General features: G+C 45.9%; 1 protein-coding gene across 6 annotated transcripts in view; it reads right to left on the bottom strand.

Annotated features, from left to right (window-relative positions):
• Nucleotides 1-12,484, bottom strand: part of Fbxo25 (F-box protein 25) — a 52,739-nt gene that overhangs the window by 15,938 nt on the left and 24,317 nt on the right. For all 6 annotated transcript variants that reach the window (XM_076853489.2, XM_076853494.2, XM_076853491.2 and 3 more), the window contains 3 exons: nt 7,807-7,910; nt 7,042-7,091; nt 4,400-4,492 (listed from right to left, as the gene is read on the bottom strand). In XM_076853489.2, the coding sequence (XP_076709604.1) occupies nt 4,400-4,492; nt 7,042-7,091; nt 7,807-7,910 (247 nt within the window). The remainder of the gene's footprint in view (nt 1-4,399; nt 4,493-7,041; nt 7,092-7,806; nt 7,911-12,484) is intronic.

Genomic DNA, 12,484 nt, shown 5'->3' with positions numbered 1-12,484 from the left:
ACAAACATTCTGCAGCTTCCATGTGTTTCTATGGGAAAACTCTGTGCTGAAATGACACAGAAGCAGAGCCAGGGCTTTGACCAGAGGTCAGGTCAGCACGAGCCCGGTGAAGCTGAGAAACCAGCGCTGAAATTCAGTCCTGTGCCTAAGCTCTCAGTATGTGTATGCTTTTGTGCACTTGCTGTGGTGTGCTGAGGATGGAGCCCAGGGCCTACACATCCTAGGCAAGCACTACACCACTGAAACACACGCCAGCCCTCCTCTCTTCTCAGTCCAGAATCACACTGGAAACTAGGTCCTTGTCTATCTCTTGGCATAATCGGCACTGTAAGCCCCGGCCTCAGTTTAGAGCCAATTCAGAGACAGGATTCAGTTCTATAGGTTATTAGCTTTGCTGCTAATAAAGCAGGGTTGACAGAAGGAACTTAAGATCTGCGTGACAATGGACGTCTTGTCCATTCTGAATTCTGGACTGAAGTGGAGCCTCCAACACCCAAAAGCCATCCCACACAGATTCAATTTGAGGACATGAAGGAAACAGACCAGAACACAAACAGCTCCTGTTCCTCAAAGGAAAGAGAAAAGAAAGTCATCATACCTGTTTCTCACCCATAAGAACAGTGAGGGCCGCAGAAGGGAGGTCCTGCAGTATGTGGGGCTTCTAAGGTCAAGATCATTTCCATCTCCTGCCTAGGATGCAGGATGCCTGCCTCCTTTCCAGCCAGCTCCAGGCCACCTGGCACGTGGCACGCAAGGAGGAGGACTCTCCTATTACCCCGGATAGCCAGAGGATGTGCAGAGCAGCACGCCAAACACCGAAACAGGGAGAATCACACTCAAACCTTCTTAACACCAAATGCCGAATATCAACAGATCAACTCCATGAGCCACCCCTTGGTGTCCTCAGTCCCCCGGGCACAGCGCGAGTTACAACTGAGCAGGTATCCCAGGAGATGAGGACCCCCACCTCCAACACAAATGACACTTTCCAGTATTAGGCCTGAAAAATGCTTCAGAAAGATGCCAAAGTCACTCACACAAGGCTTAGACTGGTCACCACGGAGGACTCACTCATGGACCCACCTGGGCCAACACCAGCATCTGCAAACTAAGACGATTCTGGGCAAAGTGATAATTAAGATAAAAGGGCAAAAGACACAATTTACAAAGAAAATATAACAACCCTAAGTTTCGATATAGCTCTAAAGCAAAATTTTTTCGCATTTTGAAAATCTGTTTAATACAAAAATATTGTGGAAGATTTTTATTTATTTCTTAAAATTTGACAATTTTAAACAAGGATACAGAAAAACTAAGTAATATGATCACCAAAAAGTGTATCTTAAATAGTAAAAGTTACATCCTTCAAATAGAGAATTTGTATTACTTCATATGTCAGAATATTTATGAGAACCATCTATGAAAATGGCCACAGAGGAAAATGTGATCATATCAAAGAGGCTAGTCTCTGTTGATCATGCAGCTCAAATTCAGTAAGGCCAAACAAAACCATGGCTTCTGACCCCTTGGGCATGAGAGGGTGGAGGAGGGTAGCCAGCCTCAGCTCTGTCTTATTTCTAAGTTCGTCTCACAGCACAATGTGCACTGGGCAGAGCAAAGTAGCTGTGCTCCAATTTGACTTCTGGACTCACCAGATTCCCACGTGAGCATGAACTGAGTTGCAATCACAGAGGCATCACTTCAAGTCCTTGATTTGATGGCCTTTGATTCTCATGATGCCTGTGAGGCAGTGGTCACCATCATCCCTGATGCATGGGTAACAGAAAAAGATGCAGAGAGAAAGAACAGCCCGAAGTCAAGCTGTGATGGGTGGAGCCAGTGTAGCAGGTCGGCTTCAGGGCTCCCCACCTCCTGGCCGGCTGCCCTGTAGCTCTCCATAACCTCCCATGCCATGAAGTTTGCTCATTTGATTTTGAGGTCATTTTCACTGTCTTTAGCTCAAAATGAACAGAACCTGTGGTCCTTGGGGCTGCTGACTCTCTGAACCTGTGTGCAGTTTGTGGTTTCGAGGGTTGCTGGCCAGAGCCTCAGCAGCTACCTGCAGACCTCAACAGGCTCCCGCCTACGACACAGCCCTCAGGTGCTCCAGCAGAGCTCCCTCCTGGACCACCCTTCATTCACTTACAATCCAGACGGGACTCGCCTTGTCCAACACTTATGGCACTGGCAGAAAGACAGACTGTTACTTCCCCCCAAGCCAACTACTTTCTAACTTATGTTCTGATTTTGTAAAAGCACCTTAGTTGCTGCACTAGGCGTGCTCCACAAGTCACCTTGCTGAGAGGGTAAAGTTGCTGAGTTAAACAAAAGCAAGAGGGTACAGCACTTGCAAACGGTCTCAAGGCGATTCCAATCTCAGATAGAGCTTGGGATCCACTGGAAGACAAGCTGTTGTCAGCCCAGCTACCCCCATCATTGTCAATCATGCCCCAGAGCTACATGGTCAGACGCCCATGTCAGGAGAAAGATGCTCCCTTCAAGTGGAGCTGACTTCCACAGGAGGCCCCAAGGCTGGTCTCTCACTGTCCTTCCTCTTTGACAAAACTTGTCCTTAGGAGCATTAACACATTTTGCTCATGTACTTTCATCCAGCATGTTTTGTTTTTTGATTTTTATTTTACTTTTTTTAGTTGTTGATGTACCTTTATTTTTCATTTATTTATATGTGATGCTGAGGATGGAACCTAGTGCCTCACACATGCTAGGCAAGCGCTCTGCCACTGAGCCACAACCCTAGCCCCTAGCATGTTTGTTAAGGGGAAAAATTATATAAATACCTGGAGTTAATCAAATAGGCTACTTTCAAGTCACAAATCAACACTTAATAAAGGTTTTCAAAATATGTAAATGCATCCTTTTCTGCATAAGAAATTCTGCTAACTTGGAAGATGGGAGGACATCCTTTTGTGAAGAATTTTCTTAAAAGGAGAAATAATATGCTCCATGTTTTCTAAGAAACAAGTATTCTTGAAAAGAGAAGGTACTTGTACCTGGCAAAAAATTTGATAATTTTAGAATGTCCTACTAGCCAGTTCATACTTTAAGCCAAACTTCAGAGAATCCTTAACAGTGGCAAAAGTCAGTGGAGTACCTTACAGCAAGCCATGGGAAAGGTGACTGGTCTGCTCTTCTCCCACTCAGGAATAAGAAATGCCTACAGTGTTTGAGGACTCTGTGACACAGCAGGGCTCCGAATGCAGCATGACAACAACACATCAGCCCTTGACTTGTCCCTGTGACGGCCCGCTGAGCAATGTCCACACAAGCGTTAAGGACGGCACCTTTCAGAGGCTTATGGTGACCGACACTGTTTTCAAATTTCCTTTGATGACTGAGAAGCCACTTGCTTTCTATCACAGTTTGCAGAATCATGGGAGATGAAGTGTCAACAACGTCTCCTGGTGCCAGGACAGTGAGATTTGGTTTCTGTCCTTGTCTTCTCACCCTGCGTCCTGATGGTGAAGGACCTACTATGTGCAGCCTAGTCCTTGCCCACAGTCACCTCAAGAGAAGACAGAAGACGAGGGAATAGCAGCAGCCCTTAAGGTGGTCCCAAACTCCCACACACCATGCACGAGGAGGCTCGCTCACTTTGAGGTCCCTTAGCAGAGGAGGGGAGCCCTTCCCTGAGCGGTCCTCCACAGGTGCTCGGCCTCTGCATCCTCACCAAGCACAGCCAAGGAGGCTGAGGCTACTAAGCCATCCTCAGTAGAGAGGTGAAATGTCTTTAAAACCTCATAATACCAGATGTCTTGGCCCACGGTGTCTTTCTAGATTTTCAACCTCGTTACTGAACAGATCTGAGAAACTGGGAGACAGGGACAAGATCTCAGGGGTAAAAAGACTGGGGAGTGATTCCCAGGGTTGTAAAAGTCTGAATGAAGACCAGAGTGACCAACTCTACCTACAGTAAGACCAAAGGGGAAAATATAATCATGCATAGCAAAGAAGGTTAGAGGCTTGACCAAAACACACCATCTCTGATGTCCTGCCTCATGACCCATCTGCAGGCATAGCAGGATGTGCTGGAGAAAGCCTGCTTTCCCAGGAACTAAAGCTAAGGTGTGGCTCTGGGAACTCAGAGCCCAGGGTGGCAGGGATAGCCTGCGGGAGGGAGGTCGCTGACTCCTGTGTTCCTTCCTGAATATGCCTTTTTCTTCCTACAGCCAGTGGGCAGACCTTGCTGCAGCTGCAAGAAGCATCTTGGGTACTTCATATTCATCATCTTCAAAACAGGTATGAAAGAATCATCAAAGCATTTTTTTTCTCTTTCTATAGGACTGGGATTGAACCCAGGCCCAGTGTACGCCAGGCAAGTGCTCTCCCACTGAGCCGCGTCCCAGACTCATCAAAGCTATTTTTGAAATAGAAAACTTACTTTGACCACGTATGTAAACCTCCGGATATCCTGGATGGCACTGGAGAAGTCCAGGCGGTTGAACGCCTCCCCTAGAGTGCAGTAGCCGTGCCTCTGAAAAGCAGGGGAGTGAGATTAGTCAGTGGTCCGCACAGTCAACAATCAATGGCTGCCAGGCCATGTGGACATGTTTTAAAGTTGATGCAAAGTACATCTGCTTTCATACAGAAGATTTCTTCCATATGTATTTACAGAATCCGTCAGTGGCTTCTTTTTTAAATTTTTAAAAAATGTTATTCATTTATATGCAGTAATGAGAATCGAACCCAGTGCCTCAGACTGTTAGGCAAGCGCTCTACCACTGAGCCACAATCCCAGCCCCTTGCTGTCTTCTTTTGCTGTGGACAGGTAGGGCAGACACAAATAGTCCCAAGGATGCTGGCATTGCACATGCTAGAGAAGGACTTCCCTGCAGGGAGGTCTGTACTGCCCAGGGCTGGGAGTGTGCTATGGTTAAGGTGGGTCCCAAACTCCTACACACCATGCACAAGGAGGCTCAATCACAAGGTGCAAGGCTCAGAGGGCCCCCTGGCTGTGGGTGAGAGGTCTGAAGGCATGTGGTGGATCTGAGGATGGCAAGTTTCCAAGATAGGGGTATTGGTGCCCAGCACCCAAAACCAAAAAGCTGGTAATGAGATCAAAGGTCTAACTGAAGCTGAAGAGTACTATCCTACCCTGCAGACCTCCCTTAATGGAGCACCTTGTCCTCCCCAGTCTGCAGAACTCACTTGAGGCTCAGCAGTGCTTCTGAACTCCACCTTTACGTTTCAAATACCTAATGTCTATAAGTAGGGTTTTAATTTAGAGTTATGGGGACATGTAAACTGGAGGACAATGACAGGAACTATAAGAAGTGACAGATGACTCCCCAGATTCCAAACAGGCCAGTGGGGCTGGACTGGGGAAAGCTGGGGTAGCAGAATGTCTGTTGGTCTCAGATATGGCCTTGGAGGCACTCCTGGTTTTGTGTCCAAGCCAAGGATAGTCCTAATGTGTGCAGAAACCAACCCCACGCTTATCTGAAACAGTCAACATACATGTCCACTGAGCATCTCTTGTGCAGAATGCTTTCCTAGAGCATTTCCATTTTATGGTGAAGCAAAGAATAAACAGATACAGACTGCAATCTAATACATCAGATACATCCCAGCTTACAGTCTTAATTTCTTCTTTTTTGAATGAATGAAATTCTAAATGTTGGATCAGACACCTCTTCCAGACAGCTATCATCTCACAAAAGGAATGGGTCTGGTTCAGAGTGAACCACACAAGTGTGCTTGCCTTTGCAGGCCATGTGGGTGTATGCCAGGTATAAGTAGGAAGGTGTGTGGGGGGATGAGGACCCATTAGCTCCCAGTGCCAGTCCTGGGCAATCCCAAGCTCATTAGACACTAACCAAGGACTCCTGGACATCCCTGTGGCCTGAAGACAAATTCCAGTTGCGATCTGTGCAGTAACACAGAGAAGGTGAAATACTGAAGAGTCTTTTACAAGCTCCATACCTTGTTTTGTACAAAGTAGGTTAGATTCTGCCAATCTTCCCATGGCGTGCCGGAGTACATGTTAAGAACTAGAGTCATGTTATACCCGTTTAACAATACTAACCACCACCAAATAGGTCAACAGTTTTCTTTCTCAGAATCTAATCCCTAAGTTTCTAGGCTGCTGGGCTAGTTTAAAGATATCCTCTGTTAATACTTCCAGGACACTTAACTTATCCTGACTTTTACTATGTAGTAAATAATTCCTCCCTGAATTACTTTGCCCAACTGCTGTGAATGGAAGCAAATGCAAAGTTTTGAGAGGGGTAAATAAGGGCCAGGCTTCCTTGGCACTAAGGAGAGAGAAAGGAAACAGAGCTGGAAGCTAATGAGGGCTTGATGGCTCTTAAGGAAGCTTTGCTGACCTGGAAATCAAAGGCTGGCAAGCATTCCAACTGCTCTGCTGCTCCAATTGAGAGCAATTCCATAGGAGTCAGTCTCCACACAAAATGAGGGGCTCAATGGTCACCCTCACTCCAACACACACACATCAGAGCAAGGAGCATCCTCACCTGTAGCCATGGCTCCCACCAAAAGAACATACCTCACAACCTGGTCTGAAATAACACTGTGGGTTCAGAGATGTACAGGGGATCATGCAGTGTGTGCGCAGACACACACACACCACACATGCACACGTAACAAATATGCAGAGCAAGTACCACAAATACCATACATATGCACACACCACACATATGCACACACCATACCTCACATATATACACACACACACACACACACCCCACATCCCATACATCAGATGCATGACAAAACATACACAACACACAATGCATATATGCACACAGAACACTCACATTCAGGTAGAATATGCACTACAAACACATCCACACATGTGCACATGCACACATTCACAACCCACAGTCATACCTATGCACACGCACACAACTGTGAATCATCGCTTCAAACGCTACTCACAAATACACACCTATCAGAATGTGAATCACAAACCTGATATTCAAAAACAATAACTCCTTTAAGGTGACATTACATATTCAACAGAGGCTATGCAGGATAGGCTCCTATTTATAATAAAATACTTACTTCTTTTGTGCTTTCTTTGTGGACATAGATCCATTTTTCACGATAAAAACCTGAAATAAAAATTAACGTTGTTTTTAAAATATGGCAAGTTATTTCAAGATGAAGATCTTAAAGGAACCTCAACAGTGGACATGCCAACTAAGTTACTGGATGCATTATATGAACAAAGGTGCTTTACGTGGGACAAGGGAAACTGAAATGCCCTGTCCCCTGATGGGCTGAGGGTGCTGAGATACCGCAGTGGAAATGACATCAGATGACCCCTCATCTTAGCAGCTGAAGAGAAAACTAGTGCTAGTGATGGCTGCAGTAACATCACCTGGATGCCTCTGGTGTTCCACAAACAAAAGCCTCTCCCCTGACCTGCCTTCTTCACACCTGGATGCTGTCAGGAGAGTTCCTGCCCCACCTTCCTGTGCCCTTCTACTGTGCAGCATCCCATGTCCCAAACTCCAGCTCCTCCCACATCTAGTCCTCCCCTTCCCTGCTGGCTTCCCTGCTCAGGAATGAACTGAACTGTGACCACCCTCAGCATGTGGGGCAGCGTTGTGGGTTTTGCCATCTTCTGTTTATTTGAATCTTAAAATTCAAACAATTGAAATATAAAAACGTCTGATCACTAACTCAGTAGGCAACACTGGACAGAGTGCTTGCTGACATACCCATAGCACTGCTTATTTTTAAAAGGTAGCACAACCAAAGCAATCACGCATATCAACATACTCAACAAGTAGAACATCGTAGTATTGAAGAAAATGATCTTACTTTGAGTATTTGTGTCATTTCTGAGATGGTCCTTTTTCCTTTTTTTGGACGCATATTCACATTCTTCATTATTGAATATCTCTTCATCTTCACTATTTAACATACTGAAATAAAGATACATTTTTTTAAAAGAGAGAGACATAGAGAAAACTTTTTAATATTTATTTTTTAGTTTTCGGTGAACACAATATCGGTTTTTTTTAAAATTTTTATGTGGTGCTGAGGATCGAACCCAGTGCCCCACGCATGCCAGGCAAGCGCGTTACCGCTTGAGCCACATCCCCAGCCCCTAAAGATACATTTTATTAAAATATTTTCCCAAAGAGACCTCTGCTTGGCTTTTTTTATAAAGCACATAATAAATATCTGATTTGCAATTCAGAGACCAAAATAAAAATCATGTTAAATCAGAGATAAATCATGAGCTTCAATGTACAAGGGTAAGGTCTAATATTCTGTTTTCACTTTGAGAAATCAGGGATGTGCCCGGGTTCTTTGGAGAATGTTACGTGCACTAGAATCTCCCAAGGGTTCTGAGACGCTCAGTCAAGGGAGTTTGAGACTTCAAAATGCTCTATCAAAACAAGACCAGACACAAAACCATGAATTTTGTGGCCATGTAATGCCTGATCTGCTGACCACAGATGTGTCAGCTGCACCCTGACACATCTAGCAATGTCAGCATCCCTGCCGTCCCCTCATCTTAAAGACATAACTGAGGCTAATCAGCCTGTGGAACATTTGTTTGATAAGCACCAACCAAACCAGAAGAAACAGACATTTTAACCACTAAATATTCTGAAATTTTCTAATACTTCTCCTTTTTTATGAAATAAGGAAATAAACCACAAGGCAATAAATAACTAAGCAATGCAAACACCTTTTCTTTAGAAAGTTTCTCCACTGTAGTGAGAAAAAACACAAACTGCAATCCACATCATCAGCACTCACAGGATGCTTGAGATTTTTATTTTCAACACACTGAGCACCGAGGCTATTCTTGGCCTGGAAGTGTAAGAGGATGCACTGTGGGGACGAGCTGGCGGGTGGAGGCCAGGGAAGCACTCAGAGCCAACCCGACATTGCCTACTTGCCCTCTGGTGTTCCCGAGGAGAGAACTGTGAAGAAGTCCCTTTCACTCACCAGTGTTGGCTTTAGATGCAAATAGCCGAGCCGGCGCCCTGAATCTGCTCACCACTGTCAGCACAGGCAGCCCTGGACAGAGTGCGCCTCCCGCTGCCTCCCCTGCACCTCATCCTACGCTAGCTTGTGTCACTGATTCAAATACTGAATGGAGACAATTTTGAACCACAAAAGGTTTTCCAGCTAAAGTCACAAACACACCAGAGGAAAAGCAGAAATTCACTGCTCTCCAGAAATAGTGCCACAAAAACAAGCAGGAGGCAGAAAAGGGTGGTTGACCAGGCCTCCTGCCAGGGGAGGCACACCTCGTACACCCTAGCACAGGGCAGCACAAATCCTACAGCCAGATTTAACCTGCCCACGGGTGGGAGGCCACTTCCACAGAGGAAAAAAATCCATCTTGTTCCTGGCTGCCTGCAGTGATCTGCCTTCCATCAACCTGGTGCTACACCTGCTGATCCCCACTGCCACACTAGTGGACCCTGCAGGGCACTTCCTTGGCACTGTGGGCATGGCAGGGCTCAGAGGACTTTGGGGTCAGGCCCAGAGCCCCAAGTAATATCCAAGAGAAGTAGCTAGTCTGGAGAAACTACACTTAGTTTCTATATTTATAAAGTATTGAAAACAAGGGGTAAAAGGCCATGATTTGGGGGAGTGGGTGTTATACTGTCAGGTAAACTAAAATGTAAAAGTGGGAAAGAAATATGATGCCTCTAAAATTAACCTACAATTGTATAAATACTAGTAGGGCAGTATTTAATGTTGCACAGGTCGTTCAATTTGCATGCACATAGCAAACACTTCCTCTTCTTATGGCCTTTAGCTTTATGAGCAATAAATATCACCTACTCTGGCTTAAAACACCAAGGAAGCTTCAACAAACATAACCCAACAACTCAATTAAAAAATAGGAAAAGGACTTCAATAGATATTTTTCTAAAGAAGAAATATGAATGGCCAATAAACACATGAAAACATGTTCAGCATCACAATTAGATATTACCTTACATCCATCAGAAGGGCTACTGTCCAAAAACAGAAAGTAATTGTTGGCAAGAATGTGGAGAGATTGAAATTCTTGTGCACTGTTGGCAGGAATGTTAAATGGTGCAGCCGCCATGGAAAACAGAACAGCAGATTTACCACATGGCCCAGCAAGTCCCTACTGAGTATCCATCTGCACGTATCTGCACTCCTTCACTTACAGCAGCAGGATCACAACATCGAAGCCTGGAAGCAATCCACATGCCCACTGACACACACTGAATAAACAAAAGGTGGCAAGTCCACACAGTGGACTATTACTCAGTCTTAAAAAGTGACAGAGGACTGGGGATGTGGCTCAGTGGTTAAGTACCAAAAAAAGGGGATACTGACCTGTTACAACTATGCTGAGCTGACAAGCCAGTACAGAACAGACGCCATCTGTTTTCACCTCACGAGGTCATTAAATCACATTAGTCATTAAATCACAGAGGCAGAGGGTAGGATGGAGTACTGAGAGCTGAAGGAGGGACAGGAGTTGGTGTTTAGTGGGCACAGAGTATCAGTTTGGGGAGATGAAGGGCTCTGGAGGTGGAGGTGTGACAGGAGCACAGCAGTGTGGCTGTCCTTGTGCCATGCCCCTGAACTGAATGCCTAGACGTGGCTGAGGGGTAAACTTTAGGTAGTGTGTATCTTGCCACATTGGAGGGGCAACATGCTTGACTTGTCCTGTCCAGATCGTCCAGGGTGTGTGCTGGGCAGGAGGAAGGGCTGATCCATGGGACCTCACACAATATCATGAGCGGACAACACAGGTTCACACACTTGCAAGAACCCCAGGACAGTTGCACGTTCATCTGCATGCCTGAGCTGGCAGCTTCCCCTCCGGCACCCACAGGCCCTCACCTTCTCCTGAGGAGCACACTCAAGAGCAACAATACTTCAGGGTACAACTTTCCCCAGTGCAGACAGATCAATAAGCGGCTCCCAAGAGGAAGCACAGAGCTCAGCACTCAGCCCTCGTTCCTGCAGCCCAGTTCCAGGAGTGAGCAGTGCTTCACTGCACCATGTGACCTAGCATCTCCCTCGGCTGCAGTGTTCCAACAACGACATGTCAGGAAGCACGCGTTTTCTCAGATGACATTTCCTGAAAAGGTGGTAACAGGTCTTTGGCTTCAAGGCCATTCTGTGACATGCGGCTTGGGCCATCTCTCCAAACTGCCTTCACTCTCTACCTGAGTAGAAGATGACAGGAGGGGAAACCTCCAATTTCTACAGCGACCAGTTAAGTGCAGCAGTTCTCAACTCATTGTGGTAAGATGTATTACAAACACCTGTGATCTCAGCCGCTCAGGAGGCTAAGGCAGGAGGACTGCAAGTACGAGCCCAGCCTCAGCAATTTGGCAAGGCCCTAAGTAAATTAGCAAGACCCTATCTCAAAATAAAAAATAAAAAGGGCTGAGGATGTGGCTCAGTGTATGCCTCCAGGTTCAATCTTCAATACCAAAAAAAAAAAATATATATATATATATATATATATATATATATATATATATATGTAAAAAATAAAAAATAAATATAAAAAATAAAACTTTTGCTGCTATTAAAAAACATTACCAAGATTAACATTCTTGCAAATAATGCAAGAGTATGAAATGAAAAGAATCCCTGGCTAAACTCACCTCTGAATTAGCTGAACTTCTAAATTTCTCTTTTTTTCTTGAGCTGTCTATGAAAGATAGCTTGATGTGGGTGGGCAGTCCACCTCCACAGAAGCAAGCTCTCCCCCTTCTGCTCCTCTGCCCACCTGCTCTGAACATCCCAGTGTGCCCAGACAGGACAGGGTCGTGTGAGTCTGGTGGCACTAACAGTCCTGCTGTGACTACTACTGGATCCGGGTGCTGCTGACCAGTACCTTGTGCCTCCTATACTCTGAACACCCGAGTCCTGGGGCCTGGCCTGACCCTGGCCATGGGGCCTACTGCTCCCTGTCTCTCAGACCCTTTCAGGGAGTAGCCCCCATTTCTCAAGAACAGTAGATACTTCCGACCAGAAACAGAGCCTGGGGTCCCAGATGAGGGGTCAGAGGGCTGCGTCCCTGTGCCCTCCCTCCCCAGTTTTCAGGCAAGCCTTCTCCTGTGTCCCCACAGTGCTCTTCCTCTTCTGCTTCCACAAGGACAGTCCCACAGGATCAGGATGCACGCTCACAAACTCACCTCCTCGACGGCCCCTGAATACAGCTGGGGGTTGGGGGTGCTGTGACATTTGGAGCATGTTCTGTCCACAGTGCACAAGAAAGTCATCGTTTTACCCTCCCAGGGTTTGACACAGAAGGGGAGACTTCTTGAAGTCAGGATCTTATAAACTGATTGTAATGGTTTGGATGATGGCTCCTCCAAAGGTATCTAAGTCCTAACCTGTGCGACTCTATTTAGAAAATAGATCTTTTCAGGGAAGGACATTGAGACGAGGCTATCTTGGCTGGCCAAGCACTGGTATGTTCTTGAGCAGAGAAGAGCTGCTCAGGGAGGGGCATGTGACAGCCAAGGTG

This window comes from Callospermophilus lateralis, chromosome 4 (assembly GCF_048772815.1).
Source record: "Callospermophilus lateralis isolate mCalLat2 chromosome 4, mCalLat2.hap1, whole genome shotgun sequence".
Lineage (NCBI taxonomy): Eukaryota > Metazoa > Chordata > Mammalia > Rodentia > Sciuridae > Callospermophilus > Callospermophilus lateralis.
This window is presented reverse-complemented; position numbering and strand designations above follow the sequence as displayed.